Source organism: Ochotona curzoniae, unplaced genomic scaffold (genome assembly GCF_017591425.1).
Source record: "Ochotona curzoniae isolate NIBS_2020 unplaced genomic scaffold, NIBS_Ocur_1.0 patch359, whole genome shotgun sequence".
Classification (NCBI taxonomy): domain Eukaryota; kingdom Metazoa; phylum Chordata; class Mammalia; order Lagomorpha; family Ochotonidae; genus Ochotona; species Ochotona curzoniae.
Window position 1 is genome coordinate 533947 of NW_024466927.1, and position 18498 is coordinate 552444.

The window sequence follows — 18498 nt, forward strand, 5'->3', positions numbered from 1 at the left end:
TTTCTATTACATTTCTTAAATATACCGTCTCACCTTTAGCTAACATTAAATCAGATATCAACATGTTACTGAAATTTCTATCCTTTGTCAAGAATATAAAAAAGAATGCATTTCAAATTTAATTCTTCCATCTTAAAAATGCCTAAAGCTTATATATTCTAAAGTTCTTCACAAGCATGATGTTTGCTTCCATACAAGAAGCAGGACTTGGATGTGGACCACTGATTACTTTTGAGATAGTTTATAATTGGTATGTATGTGTCACTCCCTAAATACTATGTCAGGAGGATTCAGACAAGCTCAATAAGAAGAGATAATTTTACTGGCTTTCCTTAACAAGAAGAGCTCCCTGGCAGTGAAAGCAAGAGTTCTGGCATTATTCCACAAGAGTTTTGTTTCGCAGAGGAAAATAAGTGCATTTCTGCTTATAAGCCATATATATTTTTCCTCCTCAAATTCAATGGAAGAAACTTACCTTATTGATTTTTCGTTCAGAATTGATAACACAATGGTTACAAAAGTTCTGTAGGAATGCCAGAACATAACATAAAAAAATTGAGGTACTTTTTAATCATCCCAATAATTGCAGGGCAGGTATGCCATTGAAATATAAGCCATGGTAATCTGCTTAGTGCATTTCCTTTAAGTAGTACAAGGCAAGGAGAAGGGTGAACTTATTAAATGAATGAGTATTTACCTTCAGGTTGTCTTCACAAACATCATGCACCTCACTTACACTTCTTTTTATGAGAGCAAATGCATGTTATTACAGAAAAAAAAAGAGTGAAAGAAACTAAAGAAACTATTTCTTTCCGGTGCACAATCACTGTGTCAATTTTAGACTGCATTTTTAGAATATTGCCACAATTTAGATGTCTAGATTTGATGACAATATTGATTTGCTTAATCAGAAAACATGAGTTTGTGTGTTTTTTCTTTGCCCAGGGGAGAAAAAAAAATGCTCATCTTGCCTCAGGGAGTTCATTGTGATGTTTATCAAAAATATTTTAAACTGCTTAAGATTGAAATATTCTCTCTGTTTTATCAGTAATATCTCTATAAGGGATGTCCTAGGAGGTAAAATTCCTAGACATTTTATGTTACATTTCAATACTCTGTGATTCCATGTGATTCTGTTTCATGGGGCAGTGATCCACAACGTGACATCATGGCTTAGGCGCATATCTGCCTGTGGGTCAAAGGATCAAAGCTGAGAGACACTTTCCAAAACTTACAAATGATACAGTTTATATTTACAATTGAAAACTGCCATTTCTGGGTTCACAGATCAATTTGTTTTTTTTTTTTGGATCACAGATCAATCTGACCAATTTGTATTGTTTAGTCTAACACTGTTAAAATTTTACACTTCAACATCAATGCCACACTCTTCATGGAGGGTAAAACAACTAATACAAATATAACCAATGACCATCAATAGGAATGGTTATTAAGCTCCTTACATCTTGTTTCTAGAAGGAACACCATTGTCATCATGAAACTTCAGTTTAACTACGACGCATTTACAGAAAAGAATATTAAGTGCATTAAACAGTGACTATGGATTAACTGAGACATAGCATTTTGTCTATGAATACACAACAACACTGTTTTTGCTACAGTTAAATCTAGTTTTCTTGAGTAAATACCCAGAGATGGCTTGTATTTTGTTATTTATTTGCTTTTTAACTAAAGAAAAATAATCTCAAAAAAAGAAGCAAAGAAAAGGACCTTAGGTTCTCAGACGAAGGCTTCTACCAAAATAGATAATTAAGCAGTGGGAGAGGAAGAAAGAAATAGGGAAACCAACCCTGACAAGTACAATGTTTAATTTGGCAAATGTGATGTGTGCTTCTGCACAGACATAGGCTTAATTATTTCCACTAAGACACTGGTGCAAAATACAGAAACTCAAGAGGCAAGAGGCGGCTATGTGAATTATTGGTTTTTTTTTCCTTGTTTGTTTATTTTTATCTTGTGTTGTTGTTTTTAATAAATTTATTTGTTTTTAATGCTTGGATGGAGAGAGCAAGTTACACAAAAGTCCCTGAGTAAAGGACTCATCAAGGTCTAGCAAACAAATCCTTGTAAGAGGCTACCATGATCATTGCAGCAGGAGTTCTGCACAAGACACCGATATGAGAAGGACTCTACAGGCATCGGCACAGGCAATGGCTCAGCTCCGTCCCCATCACTGCTAAGACTTCCCACAAGTTAGAGCAGACTCTTATGCTCACACACCAGAAACAAACATTTTTGCAAGGATTTTCTAGAGATTAAATGCAATGTAGATGCAGGGGCTAAAATTCCACTCTCAATGTAGTACATGACACAATTTTTAAAGCTTTAAGGTTAATTTTGATTATGTTCAACATAAATGATACAAACACATACATTATTTCTGAAAAACAAAGAGGAAATATAAATTGAGATATATTGATAACAATTTTAAAATTAACTTTTTTATCATCATACCCAATATGCAACTCTGGGTCAGCTCACCATGCCTTCACTATCCCCTCATTGCAACTTAAATGTTGATGTTTTCTATCAGGCATAGATTAATTGAAAAACAACCAAGAACCCATAAGTATGTGGATTGTACAAAATTCAATTCTTTTTCTTCTGTTAATAAAAAGGACCATGAGCATTTGGCTTTCCGGGCTCTAGTTAATTTCTTACATATGAAATTTCTACATTCCAACTTAAAACAGCTGTCCAAGGAAGCATTTTATAAGAAGATAATGAAGATACACAAACTGTTTCTTAGTAGATTGTGGCACTCCTTGATTTCTCTCAGGAGAAACGGAAGAGGAAGATGGTGCTGTCCACACCTATGCTGGTCTTTCAGAGTATACCCAGCTGCGTTCTCAATGCTTGTTTTTGACAGTATACCCAACCGCTGTCTCAATTCCAAAGAAGCCTGATCAAGAAACAGCCAATCCCTCCTCTGCAGGGACAGGTGTTATATCATCACACAGTATTAACATGTTATAGCTTTCCTCTCCCAGGAGCTTACATGTTTGGGTAGCACTGGATTATATGAATATTAAAAAATTTAATTACTAATCATCTTCCCTGCAGCTGCTCAAGGCTTTTGCAAGCTAGAACATGGAGAACAAGAGAATAGAAGATACACAGCACCAAAAGTTTCCCCATGATTGCACGGCACCTAAGCCCTCAGGCAACATAAATTCCTAATTTAAAAAAAAAAATTCAGTATAATGCACACACCTGAAATAACTACTCTTGTTGCCTCACAGATTATGGCTCTATAAAAGGTATTCAGAATGGCAGAACTAGGATGCCAAACAAGCATGTGTCTACATGAAAATATGACATATGAGTACTGAGTTTCCAGACAAAGGAGTTATAACAATTTCTTGGCACTTTTGATGAAAAAGTAAAACATACCATTTAGAGGATAAACAGCATTCACAAAGGATCAGCCCAAACCTTCCAAGACCTGAAGCATTAGAGCAAATTCCAGATAAAAGGTATCAATCTTGGCGCCCAGTGTGATAGCCTAGGGGCTAAATCCTTGCCTTGCATGCACCAGGGTCCTGTATGGACACTGCTTTGTATCCCAGCTGCTGAACTTCTCAACAGCTCCCTGCTTGTGGCCTAGGACCTGTGTGAGGGAACCAAAGGAAACTCCTAGCTAATGGCTTCAGATTGGCTTCAATTTCCAAACGGAATGGGAAGTACCATGCTGCTGCTTTGAGTCAACATGCTCTTTTTATCTTTCTTTTCTTTCCCCTAAGATTTATTTATTTTTACCGGAAAGACAGATATACGGAAAGAAAAAGACACAGATATCTTCCATCCGAGGGGTCACTCTTGAAGTGGCTGCAATGGATGTTTTGTGAGTTAATCCAAAGCCAGAACCCAGGAGCTTCTTTCCGGCCGGCCACATGGGTGCAAGGCATGAAGGTTTTGGGCCATCCTCTACTGTTTTTCCTAGCCACAAGCAAGTAGTTAGATGGGAAATGGGGCAGCCTGGACATGAATCAGTGCCCATATGGGATACCAGAGGTTGCAAGGTGAGGATTTAACCATTAGGCCACCGTGCTGGGCCCAACGTGCTCTTTCCTATAGTTCTAGAACAATAATGTCTAACTGGCAAAGCAGGAATGCTTGCTAGTTATTCATTTCTGAAACAGTGGTAAAAAACATCAGAATGCTTAAGGTGAACAGGATCATCAAACTGATCTCTGTCTTGAGAAGTAAAAACACAGAGTTGAGAAGACAGCATTCTTTCTGTTGGCAAACTTGGAATCAACCCATCCCAGATACATTCTTATTCCAAAAATCTTTCCAATACTTTTCATTTTAGCTGAAGAGGATAAATATCACTAATTCTCTCTCAATAATACTCTCAAAATCTTTCTCTTCTGACAGCAAATGTCTGTCTGGCATTTTATCATATTGAAAATATCCTCAAGGAAAAGTGAACAAACTGAAGCTGGAAAATCTGGGAGTATAAAATACTTGGGTGTTTATAAAATCTGTTATCAGGAGCTCAATTTTTTTTTCAAGTTTGTTCTGTAAACAGAGTTTCCTGGACTCTCTTACCTTGCAAATATTTCACATGCCTATCATTTCCTCCCCCTCTGTATCAGTGAGTCAATGTGGTCTTTCAAAGGTGATTCAGAGGTGAATTAGTGAAATCATGCAACACATGCTTAACTAATGAGAAATCACAGACACACTAGCTTACTTTAAGTAGTGAAGTGACCCAACAAGTTTTGAAATTTGGCTTGGATCAAAAATGGAAACATCTAAGTTAGGTATTAACACTCTACACTTCTAGAACATTTCCAAAAAAAAAAAAATGTTCTAATCACAACAGAACATAATCTATGGCAGGCATCATCTTCTCCTGGCACTTATCTTAAAATTTTAAGAATGTCATTATTGTTCTCACAGCATATAACTATGATAGCCAATAAATACTAACACATCCAATTCAGTTCCACCAAAGTCAAGATAATTCAGAAGCAGGAGCTGTATCTCCCAGTTAACTCTTGCTTTCCTAAAATAAAAACATTTAAAATACAGAAAGGTTCACCCTTCAATATGAATGGAATTAGGCACGTAGCCACTAGTCTTACCCTAATTATGAACTTATTCTATGTAAGTGTCTTCATTATTCACTTTTAAACCTTCTGAATGTTTTACTTCAGTGGGAAAATCATGTTCATGGATACTTTTACTGAAATGACTCATTTAATATTATAAACAGTTAAAAAAAACACACTTTAAGAAGGAAAAATGTGACAACCTCACTTTGTTGCAACAATTGAAAGCCCAAGGCTGCATTCAGGGCCTCCCTGTGCTCACGCAGGAGTCAGCTGGTTAAGACTCGCACTTCTCAGCTATGACTTGGTCTCCATACATGGGAACCATCATTAGGCACACCACCTATATCTGAGTGTTGAAATATCTATTATTCACTCAAGTGAGAGAATATGTGAAAGTGCTTCTCCAGTAATTATGTGCCTATATGCAAGGAAAGATTGTTCACACACAAATGTAGTTGTTAAATAAACCCATTTATATGCTAGGTTTTATGGAAGGCACTATGTGGACATAGCTGTGAAGAACACAGCTATTTTAAGAAAATCGCAATAAGTAACCCCCTCAATATATGTTAGGTTATTTGAACTTAGAAGAGAAAAAAGAAACAGAAATTCTGTATAACAGGAAAAAAAATGGTGAAAACAAGGAATCAGCCTTCAGAGAAATAGTTGGCCTTGAAATGGCTGAGTTCAGTAGCAAAAACAGTGGGCTGGCACTCCTGAGAAGCCAGCTTGTGCACAATGGGACATTGTGGGGCCTGAGTCAGTGGTCAGCAATAGTGAAAGAACCTTGCTGACCATCTTTTCTGACCTGTATCAGTCCCTGTGCTTTGTCAGAGTTGCCTTATCTCCTTTGTGTCTTTTTAGACTTAGAAGGGATCCCCGTTACCAGAAAACACAGGCTAAAAGTCATAATCTGGTATTTGGACTAGCCTACAGGAAGTTAGTTAAAAATCTATCCAAACTGCAGCGCACATCAAGTTCTCATGGGTGAGGCTGTCACTGAAGTGCCTCAGTTTTAACTCCTCACTTGGACTTCCACATCCCATGTGCCGAGTGCTGGTTCAAGCCCAGGTCCTCCATTTCTGGTTCAGCTTCGTCATAATGCATCTTGGGAGGGAGCAGATGACGGCCTCAGTGCTCAGGCCCTTATGATTCAGTGGGAGACCCAGGTTACACGCTCTTGGCTTTTGCCCTAACGGTTATGGACATTTGGGGAATGACCAGGGATTAGAAGATTGTGTTAGCCTTATACTAAGGTGAAAAATAAGCATCCTAAAATCTGCCAATGGCTTCTCCACAGTCAGACTTTAACATTACCATTATTCAAGCTTAATCTCTCACCTCAAAAATACAACCACAGCCATTAATTCAGCTGAATCCATAAGCCTTCTGACACATTTATTCAAATTCAATCATATTCCCTTTTGCACCTGTGCTTCTATAACATCAGTCACAATTTAATTTACCTATTATAGGAATCCTATGTTTCCCCTCCCTCTATTTCCTGTTCTTTTCAGTTACCCAAAATGCCCAATGTTTAGTATATGCCCACCGTGCAGCTGATAGCATTGCTGGGACCAAGAGCAGAGATGTTTTAAACAGTGTTCTAATGTATTTCTCCTGCTGATCTGAAAGGGGTAACGATGTCATTGCATCCTGTAAAGGTAATGGGAATGTGCAGCCTTATGTACAGTTGAGTACAGAATTGACATTAACGGAGAAGCAGAATCATACTTTAAGCTGGAAATGAACAAATGTTGTTCTAGGAGCTGCCCACCAAGAAGTCAATTGGGATTCCGTGATGAATATATGGCTCAAGCAGCTTCTACAGAATCATCAACCACCATAGTAACAGCACTAGCTAACAGTGACATTTGTACCTAAAGTCAGAAGGCTGCCTTGTGAGGCCTTACAAATCCTCAAAGAGATTGGCCATGACCCATGCAAGACTTCAGAAACACAGGAATCATCTCTACACTGAACTTCAGCTTCTGTGATGTAGACGATGAACCAGTTGTTGGAAAATAGCCAAGCTCCAAAATAAGCAGGAAATGGAATGAAAAATTGATAACAAAATAGCATTTGCCTTTATAAAATATAGAATAATTGCTATCACTTAACTCTGGTGAGTTTAAGGAAAAACCAATATTTTACAACTGCCTATGCCAGGATGAGCTAATCACGGCACTTGGAAAGGAAGGAAAGAAACGTGCTCCTACTTTTCAACACAGGAATCCAACTCTTCAGAGACATAAGGAATGAAATAGCCAAAGAAAATACGCTTGAACACATCCCATGCAGAATTACTTATATCAATATCAGAAACAAAAATCAACTCAAGGTACATCCAAGGGAATTTTATTTATTATAAATTGATTTTTATTGAAAGGCAGATTTACAGAGAAGAGAAAGACCTTTCATCTACAAATTTACTGCATAAATGGCCACAATAGCTGGAACTGAGCTGATCTGAAGCCAGGAGCCAGGAGCTTCTTCCAAGTCTCCCACATAGGTGTAGGATCCCAAGACTTTGGACCACCCTCCACTGCTTTTGCAGGCCATAAACAGGGAGCTGGCAAGGAAGTAGCCGGGGCCCAAACCAATGCTCATATGAGATGCTGGTGCTTGCAAGCAGAGGATTAGCCAATTGAGACCGTATGCTAGCCCCAAAAAGAGTTTCTTTACAAACAACATAAAGCCTCATGAAAGTCATCTATATAAAGCCATGTTCAGTCATATTCTGGAAGACTGTAACGTCACAAAACACTCTGACAGACACAGCCAAAAACTGATCAAGGAACTGAAGTAAGAAGAGATTTGCTTTTTTCCCCACATTTTGTCAGATGTAGCAATAAAATTGATTTAAGAAATTTCTGTTAACACAAGCTGATACTGAATAAGAAATGTACTCCATTAAATCTGATAAAGTTAACAAAAAACTATCATATTAAGTGATAGAGTGGTAGTAAGTTTGCTCTTCCAGAAAAGATTAAAGTGTTGGTGGCTGGCCAGAGGGAGTGACATTGGAGGGCAGCACTAACCTGTGGTGGCCGTGGCTTGTACGGAGAGCTGGATTCAAGATCAGCCAAGATACTGGTCAAGGAGTCAATCTCAGCATCCAGGCTGGAGCGCCTCTCTTCCAGGGTCTTGCCTCCAGGATTTCCCTGCTAGAAGCAATACATCATATTAGCAGAAAGTTTCAAAGAACAGCAATATCAAGTGGTAAGTTGCCTTTGTCCAAATGTGAGGGCACTGTGAGCTGGGCTGGGGTAGAATCACTGTTCCTGACAGACTGATTTTCTTCATGTCATGCACTTGCTCAGAAGCACTCTCCTATCATGATCAGGAAGCCAGGAGCAAGAAGCCCATGTCTCAAATGAGGCACTTTCAGCAGCACCAGCTGTGGAGGACCCCTGTACATTCAATGGTTTCACCCTGCCTTAATTACTGTGCTAATAGCACCCACTCACAATGTCTAACAAATTTTCCTGTGTCTTTATTATTTTCAGTCTTTCTGGTATCACAATGTGATAATGCATGGAAGTATTTGGTTTTGCTTCTTCTTGGTTTTTGGAATCATGCTGAAGAACTGACCCAAGTAAGTAGACAGTAAGTATTCTTAAGTACATAAACAAATGGTTAATGAGAGACTGTAGCATAGGTCCTGCCAGTGACTATTTGAAAATCAAAACCTTTTAAGTGAAAGCAGCTAAAGGCACAGTAAGAAGCAGCAAGGCTGAGTGAGTTAGTGAGTGAGTGTGAGTGTGTGTGTGTGTGTGTGCGCGCGTTTGTGTCTGTGTGTAGTTATGTGATCCAGTATTATGGCCTTGTCACATTGAATCTTCTCTTAGATCTCTTGCCATGGGGTGGGGAGTGGTATAGTGGTGACAGATTAGCTGCGTTTTCTAAGAGGCTCAATTTCCACTGGATCCTCATCCTTGGAAGAGATGTTTACAGAGAGCTAATTCTGCTTTCAGATGAGGTCTCTATCCTAAATCATTAATAACTATCGAGTATGTTGATATTCCTAAGAAACAATGACTACAATACATGTGAACACTCTAATGAGTTTGTACAACAGGAAAGTTAGGGCACTATTGCTATGGAAGTGAACTTGATTCCCTTGTGTACAGACAGAATATACTATGATAAGCAAAATGTGCTAAATATGCGTTCATAGATTCAGAGAGAGCACAACCTATCTACAAGGGTGACATACTACACTCTGGCTAAATTCTTCTCAGGAACACGTGTCTTTATCTACAACATGAAGAATCAAAGACCTGTGCTACCTTAAACAGAGGACTATGACAAAACCCAGAGAAGAAAATGGGTGGGAAAATACTTTGTAAATTGTAAAGTGCTGTAATTAGGATGATTTCATAAATAGCCTTAATTATAGCAACCAGTAACTATAAATTAATATGGATAATATAGCTATTGTTAATTATTCTTCTCTGTAAAAAAAAATCATCATTCATTAAGTGTTCCCTTGGGGTATTAGTAAAGAGGATTGCATCTAGTCTTCAACATTTACATTGCAGCATAGCAGAAAGTTCATCAACTGTCACTGTAACACCTGACCACAGACAGGCAAGAGTCACAGAATTACCCTGAACCATGCACAATGAAACAGGTAATTAGGGGATGCAACTGGCCTGTGCTTGTAAGATTCAGATTGGTTTCTAACCTCCTTATTTTCATTTTCCTCTAAATATGGATTGCTCGTCCGTTCTTGTCCTCCAAAGGATGTTGATGTCACATATTAATAAGTTCAATCATAAATGCTATGGATTCTGACAAAAAAAAAGAGTCTGGCATGGTGATGGTGCCCTAAATGACCTTGGCTCTTACATTCCAATCTATGCAAGTCACCTTTCTACTCCTCAGCCTCTATTGTATGTCTCATATAACTGACAGCATGTCTAAGAAGCACCATGAATGTTTCTCTTGCTGTTCTCTTTAAGATCTTCACATGCAGGAGCTATCAATATGATAGTAGAAACCACAGTCTTACTGCCAGCTACCAGAAACCTACAGATTAACCAACATGCTTTTGTGTTAACTATCACTGCAGTTTACCAGTAACTTGAACATTAAATGACCATCCAAGGCCAAACAAGGATGATTCCTGGTTCTAGGTCTAACATATTATATAAACATCTCAGGAATGTCTACAAAATTGATTGTCAGCAAACACTATTTATATTCTTCAAACCTAACCAGAAAGAATCAATGTCTTAGCCTGGGTTCAAACAAGAAATAAAATGTTAATGTGTTTGCATTTGGGCCATTTATTTTAGGAATCAATCCAAAGAAGGGATACAGAGTGAGTAGAAAACAGTTAAGCAGAGAAGCCAACTCAAAGGTATTATGTTGAGCAGATCAGGAATAGGGCATCCAGTACTGCATCTTCAAGGCAGCCCTGAGGAATCCTGCAAAATGCGCCTTGGAAATCACACTTGAGGAATGTAAAAGTAGAAATTTATTTTTAGGCTCTAATTCTCCCTTGCTTTAGGCTTGTCTGCAGGGCTTTCAACTCCTTTATGAGGGTCCTAAGACATATATTGGCAGCAAAGAATTCCCAGGACAAAAAGTAAGTAAAGGTAATTCAGTTGAGCCCAGGTGCTACCAGGTCATTCCTGTATTCAGATCCTGTCACTTCAACAGTGGCTGGCACATGTAAAGAGGATGGGTGGAGGGGGATGAGCCTAAAACGTGTGCATAAATTGCATCCATACATTAACAACTACAAAATTCTGCAACTAAATAATTCATACATTCAGTTTCTTATGAAATGCACCATTGTAGTCTTTATACATACACACATATATATATATGAAATTAATGCTCGATAAACAAGAGCTGGGGCTTATTATGGTTTTGAGAACATAAATTCTCTGACACCAGTAGAATTACAAGGTGACTGCCACCACCACCACCACCACCAGGCAGTGTAAGTGCAAAGGAAGAAACATGAAAAGAAAATCCCAGAATAGAAATACATAAATGCAAAGGCAGGTCATGACCAAGAGTCTGACTTTAGATACACATTATTTTTTTATATGACACATTCCAGAGAGAAAACAACAGACAGAAAGCTCTTCCATCTGCTGGTTCATTCCCCAAATGGCTACACTATCTGGAACTGAGTCAAACTGAAGGCAAAAGCTAGAAGCCTCTTTCAGGTCTCTCATTTGGCGACAGGGTCCTCCAGCACTGAACCATCCTTGGTTGCCCTCCCAGGCCATAAGCATGGAGAAGAATGGTAAATGGCACAGCCAGGACATAACTTGGCACCCACTTGGAAAAGGAGAATTAGTTTACTGAGCTATTGCCCCAGCCCCAAGATACATCATCATCTTAGCTCCTCTATTATTAACTCATCAGCCATAGGTGACCGATAAGTAATATCAATAGTAAGCTATGCAACAGCATTCATTTGTATTTGTTTGAGCTTTATAGTCAGCCATTTTACTAAAAATAAGTAAAATGCAAAATTGAAGCAGCAGTATGATTAACTCCAGCCCAGGTTATTTTTTAACCAAGATTTGCCATTGTCAAGTATTTTGCCACAACTGCTTTCTCCAAACTCAATTTTACCTGCTGTGTAATTAAATCATTTTACCTAGGACCTCTCAGCTTGTTCCTTTTAAGAACTCTTAATATTTTAAAAGTTTTATTATTGAGTTATTATGACAGGAATTTTCATGTGAGTACAGTATAATATGCACATAAACACACATTTCACCAGCAGCCCCTGTGATGTGTTTTCATCTATTGTCGCTAATCCCCATCCAAAATCCAATCAAAGATCATTCACTGAAGCGCTGTGTCTTTTATTAGTCTTCTTTGATTTAGATCAGACTCTAAGCCAACTTTTGTAGGTCACGAAGAGGACTTTTGAAGGAATAAGTACCAGGGTCATAAGAAAGTTAAACAATGCATTTTTTTTTTGTTTGTTTAATGATTAGATTCACATCATATAGATTTGGCAGGAGCACAACATGCCGAACACATCAGGAAACTCATGATGTTAGCTTGGCCTATTTGGTGATGCCAAGGTTGATGATTTGAACAAGCTTCACGGTGTCTACCAGACTTCATCATTCTAAAAGCACCTGCCTTCCTCTCTACATTAATAAATCACTTATGAGGTGATACATTGATTCTGCTAATACTTTGCACAGCAAAAATTTTCACTCAGTGTTTTCACACCTAAAAATGGTTCATGCCTAAACTTATTATGGCTTTATTGAGGCAAAATGATAAGAACACTCATTATTAGTAAATAGGAATTAATGGGTCTTGCATAGCATACCAACAATTTACTTATTAGGTACTCATCTCAGTGTTGAGGAAACAAAGTAGAATTAACTGAAAAGTTCTTTCTAATGAACAAACAATAGGAGGTTACTAATCAAATCCACATGGCTGAAAACAGAGCTCTTCTTCAAACTAGGAAGGGAAACAAATTGCCAACAGGAATGGTCTACTTAATTAAGAACCTAACCTGCCTTCTGTAGCTTATGTCTAGAACTAGAACCAGTATCCACATTATACTAAAAACATGCATGGACCCTGACCTAGTCTTTAAGTCCCATCCAGAATCCTTGAGATGGCAAACTCAGAGTGACATATCACAAGAAGGAGATTCTAGAAACCAGGCATGGTGTGTCACTGGTTAATAACAGACTTGAGAACGGAACCAAGATTAGGTTAAAAATACAAATCTGCGATGCTTTACAAAGTTTGAGAAGCAGCTTAGAACTGACCTCATATAGAATACGAAAGGGCTCATAGGTCTTATAGAAGCTTGAGCTGCTTCGGATTCATTAGAAAGAGAAAATATTATGCTGGCAGCACCTGAAGAGGTTACAAATACAATGCAGTACACTGTTTTAACATAAAGCTTTTGAACCCAACATGAATTTAAATGTAGTATTTTTCCAATTATGGTCAGTACAGTTGATTAGTATTTTTTATATTAATGGTAGGAAAATACCAGTGTGCTAACAAAAGGAATAAGAAAGGTATATTCTTTATAGATGGCAAAACAATGTGTGTGTCTCTAATCTAATGATAATCATTTTTCTATCATCTATGATGCAGCTAAGGACATAATCATTTTTTAGTACATTATGATCATCTTTACTAGTTACCTAACCCAACATATCTAACCTAGAAATAATAACTTTAAATATTTTGGAGTCAGAGTGTAGCAAAATTTGCTACTAAATATGCCACTTGCTGCCTTTATGATCTTAAGTAATATGCCTAAGTTCTCTGTGTTCCTCATGCAGTATCTGAGAATGCGTTCCTACATGCTTTGTGTTATTTAGATAATAAGTAGCCAATAAATGCTACTTACATGGTGATTATTTTGACCATAATCCCAAAATAAATGTTTTGTTGACAGTGAATTGAGCATGTGGCTTATAAAAAGATGTTGATCAAGAGTAAAACTCAACTACTGAAGCAGGGGAGGGGCTCAGTAGACAGGGAACCCCATTTGTCTAATGTATAATAGCGCCAGGTATTACATAAGTACACAATCCTAGATCAGCCATTCTCAGACATCCCCCTGGAGCAACTTGTTACAACACAGATTATCAGGTTCTACTTGACCAAGTTTCTGATCATCTTTTGTTGGACAGGAGGCTCCAGACCTCAGATCTGCAGATAATCAGGCAGAACTGATGGTATCAGTCTGAGGTCCTTACATCAAGAATGTGGTTTAAAGCGTATTTCTAGCATGATGAACATTGAAAAGTTATGCATATGGGTGTGTATATGTTTACACAGACAGTCTATAATTTTTATATTAAAGATAATCTATGATGTGTCATATAATTAATGAGGTAATGAAAATACCAACATTCCACTTAATGAGTAAAACAGATTTGGATAAAAGTTAAAATGGAGCCAGTCACAATGCTACTTAATAGAACCACCTCATACATTCAAACACCATGCTTTATAATAATATGAACAGGCTCTTCACACTGTTACTGGTAATACTGAATTGAGCTAGGACTCATTGTATAATAAAAGAACAGCAAACATGACAAAAATGCATCTGTAGCTGACAAAAATGGCATCTTATTGAACCAAAAATGTTAGAAGTGAGAGAAAACAAAACAGTGTTAACTCACACAGTGAAATGCCCACTCACTCAGGTGAAGTAGTCTGTTCTCAAAAACCTAACGATGGATTTCATCAAAGGTATCCTTCCCATGAGGACATGCTTATAAAGCTGCTGAGCTCATATGGAACTCACTTCGCTTAATTCTCCTTGGTATCCAAGGTAACTGAAAATGTGTCCACCGTCATTCTGCCATGAAGCTTTTTGTCAATGCTAAGTAGAAGGCAGTGTAAAACCCCTATGATTCACAGCCGCAAGCAGTTTGCAGTTGACTGGGTAATATTATGTGAACCTTTGCTTAGTGATATCAAACAAACTGTATGCTTTAAAACTCTGTAAAAACAACATTGAATAGACAAAACAAAAAATTCTGTTCATAAGGAGAAAATGTTACGTAATAGCTAGCTGAAAAATAAGTCAACCTCTATAATATGTAAAAACAGGCTTAGATTTAAATTCTTAACTTTATATAAGAAAAACATCCACTCTCTAGGTGAAAGAAAATGAGAAATGGTTGCATTAAATGACACATATATGAAGCAACCACTGCAGGATTGATAATTTTAAAAAATTTCATAATTCAGAGTAGAAGCATATCTTGACTGGGAAATAGCATTGAATAACAAGGAAATATACAACTTAAGACAGTTGTTCACAGTCCTAACATATCTTAATTAAGAGATCATAATAAAACATGAACAAAGAGATGTCATATTGTTTTTCCTTAACATCTCTTTCTTCTTAATCCTTATACTATCTCCCAAAGTTCATAATGCTTGATCAGCCTTCATATGTTCTGTATGAAATGGTCAGGGAGTATACACATGATGGTAATTAGGTTAAGCTGCTACTTGGTACACCCCAACCCCATATTAGATTGCCAGTCCTCATCTCAACTGTATCTCCAAAGCAGCTTCCTATTAGTAGAGGAGGCAGCAGATGATGGTTCAGATACTTGATTCCTATCAACCATGTGAGAGACTAGAACTGAGGTCTGGGCTACTGGCTTTAACCTGGCACAGTTCTGGATGGTCACGCACTGAAGAGTGAATAAATGAACAGATGTTTTCTCTCTTCTATCTGTCTCTCCCTAGCTTCCTAAATCCCTGCCCCAAACTCATGCTCTTTGCCTTCCAAATAGAAGAAAACAAATATTTTTTTTGAAGGAAATGGTTCTGTGTCCTATTCTTTCTGCCAAAAGGCAAATTCAACAATCCGTGTCCATATCTCCATTTCAAAATACAGAGGCCCACAAATCTGGGACCACACACTCACTAAAGAGCCACAAACATGCTGGTGAATCTAAACTTATGTACCAAATGACAAAGTAATCCTCCTTCTCCTTTCCTAAACTAAAACTCACAAACACGTGAAAACATTCCCACAAGATGAATTGAGGTGCTGGTCAACAAAGAAGTTGATGCATATGTAGAGGGGAGTCTATTATTGCAGAGAAAGAGCAATAGACATACAGAGAAGAGAAGCTGTGGAATAGAGTGAAGACAAGAAAGAGGCAGGAAAAATGGGATGATCAGAAAATAAAGTTGTCACACATTCAGCCAATGATCTGCCCCCAACCCCGAGCCAGTTAGAACCTGATCTCTTCCACACAGATCCTTGGCATAGCATATTGAGTGGCCCTACAAGAGGGACGCTAATCCAATACATTTTACTCAAGCAGCTGGAACAAGGCCCATCCATTTAGAAAGCAGACAGCCTATATCCAGATCTACCAGTAATACCAACAAGCAGTCATGATGCTTTTCCAGACTTTACCTTTTGTCTCCATAAAATGAGGGTGATGATCCTTTAGGAAAATGCTTAGCTGAGTCGGGCTATTTGGCAGCAAATTGTTGAAATGTCCTTAGTGAGCAATGCATTATTTTTTTTAGAAATGTGATTTTGAATATTTGTATGCATTTGTTTTCATTGTATTGGGATTTCAAAACAAGGGGAAGGGAAGAATTTTCAAAGGAAAGAAAAAAAACCTTTGATTTTTCCATTAAGAAGAACATTTGGGATGGAGGAAGTGGTGGATGGATGGGAGGGGAAGAAGTATATTTAAATCAATGAATAACATCATAAAATATTTGGTCCCTACAGCCACATACAGAAGAAAATATCAAATGCCAGGAGATTGTGCCATTAGGCATGTTGGGAACCTCATGGAAAACAGGCTGCATATTTTATAATTACATAGGGCAATGAGTTGTGGTATGATAAACTAAAAAGCTACTTTTTCACATATTCTGTTGTTTGAGTTCTGGGAAATTTGGTCTTAAGTTTACATATTGATTCACTGTTTGGAAATATTTTTCTTTGAGACTTTTCATAAAACCTTAAGAGGTTGGCAAAATTAGAAAATAGGACAATGTACCTAGTTCCTTGCCAGATTTCCCACATCATGTATTCAGAGCCTCAAAGCAAAGGGTGTATGTTTTCAAAAATGGACAGATGAGAAATCCCACATAGACAGTTGTGGCTCTTTGTACTAAGCATCATTCATCAGGATATATGGACAGAAAGGGCTTTTAGAAAACATAGTTACATTAGGCTCATGAAATAGTAGTACTGGAAGGATCCATTTCAAGATTTTCTTTAAAGATATGAACCTCTCTGCAAAAAGTAGATCCATCTGGTTTGAGTTGAAAAGGTTGACATACGGCTAAAACCATAACACCTTACATTGTGAAACAGATTGCACTAGAGCCGTATCTCTCTCTCTTCCAGATGAGCAAGCTCTAGAAGAAACAAACACTATTCAAGGTCATCCACTCTGCCTGATAGGACAGGTTCAACAAACTTCAGCAAGAGTCCACTCACAAGTCAGGTCAGAACACAATGTTGGTAAAGGTGCAAACACGCACTAACTTCAGTCAAGGAAGGAGGGATAACAGGATGAATGGGAAGTGCGGATTCACAGGCACTGCAAACAAGAATGACTGCTAGTATTTCTGAAGATCACATGATTATGTACACACACGCGCGCACGCACACACACACGCACACGCAGAATAAATGACCAGAAAGCTTAAGTGATCAACATGCTTCTGCCTTGTCCCAGACATTTCCTTCAGAACGTATTGTCAAATAAAAATCAATACTACCAAAACTTCCTCCTAGTAAACTTTGTTTAAATTTATTTACTGATTTTATTATTCCATGACAGAGTTCCATAGGCTGCAGGATTTCCCTACCATTCCCCCCACAAATCCATACCCCACCCCAATGATTTCCCCTGTCATTACAACAGTATAATACTTCACAATCACTCAAAAGTCCATCACTCTGCTCTTTAAGTATAATCTTAACATTGTAGGTTTGGACAATGGCAGAGTCCAACATCCTATTGTCAAAATACATTCCAAAGTCTCAATGGGAGTCCATCTCTGATTTGGAAGTAGAAATGCACACTGTATTGTATCTTCACAACTGTATGTAATACTCTTTATTACACAATTACTATACATCTCATTAAATGAAAAGACATAGAACAAAATCAAAAAGAAAAATAGAATACAGCAACATGAATTTAAATACACTACTGAATGACCAACATGTTGCTGAACAAATGAAAAAGAAAATTAAAAGACCTTCTCGAAACAAACACTTCTGTTGTATAACCTGGGAGTCAGTGATGGAATTGGTAAGAAAAACCAACTTTTGTTTTGAATGAATGAAAATCATAAAAACAAAAATCTCAACCCCAATGAGATGTAGCAAAAAGAGTACTGAAAAGCTACTGATCTTGTATTTTGCATGAATGTTGCATTATTATCAGATAGAACATTGTTCTTTGGGGCTTCATTTGTTTAACAACAATAATAGTTCCTAGTTGAGAACATTTAGTTGCAAAAGGTAGACCTTCACTTTTTGTTAACTGCTGGAGAAGTGTTCCTTGGAGTAGATGTACCGGTTTTGCATCCACTCTTCTTTCAATGGTCATCTGGATTGTTTCTTTGTCTTTGCTCTTATAGATTGTACTGCTATAAATATAGGATTATAGATCCTTTTCTCATATGCAGATTTCACTTCCTTTGGATATATTCCCAGAAGTGGAATAGCTGGGTCATATGGCAGGTCAATTTTCAGTTCTCTTAACACTCTCCATATTGACTTCCACAATGGCTGTGCTAACTCACACTACAACAGTGAAGGAATGCATTTTCTCCACACATCCATGCCAGCAGGTGTTGTTAGCAGAGTTCTTAAAGTGAAACTATCTCACTGGAATTAGGTGGAACCTCAATGATGTTTTCATTTGTATTT

General features: G+C 37.7%; 1 protein-coding gene across 4 annotated transcripts in view; it reads right to left on the reverse strand.

Annotated features, from left to right (window-relative positions):
* Window positions 1-18498, reverse strand: part of LOC121167276 (lipoma-preferred partner) — a 688035-nt gene that overhangs the window by 334941 nt on the left and 334596 nt on the right. For 3 of the 4 annotated variants that reach the window (XM_040996717.1, XM_040996718.1, XM_040996715.1), the window contains one exon: window positions 8126-8251. In XM_040996717.1, the coding sequence (XP_040852651.1) occupies window positions 8126-8251 (126 nt within the window). The remainder of the gene's footprint in view (window positions 1-8125; window positions 8252-18498) is intronic. The other variant, XM_040996716.1, reaches the window with a different exon arrangement.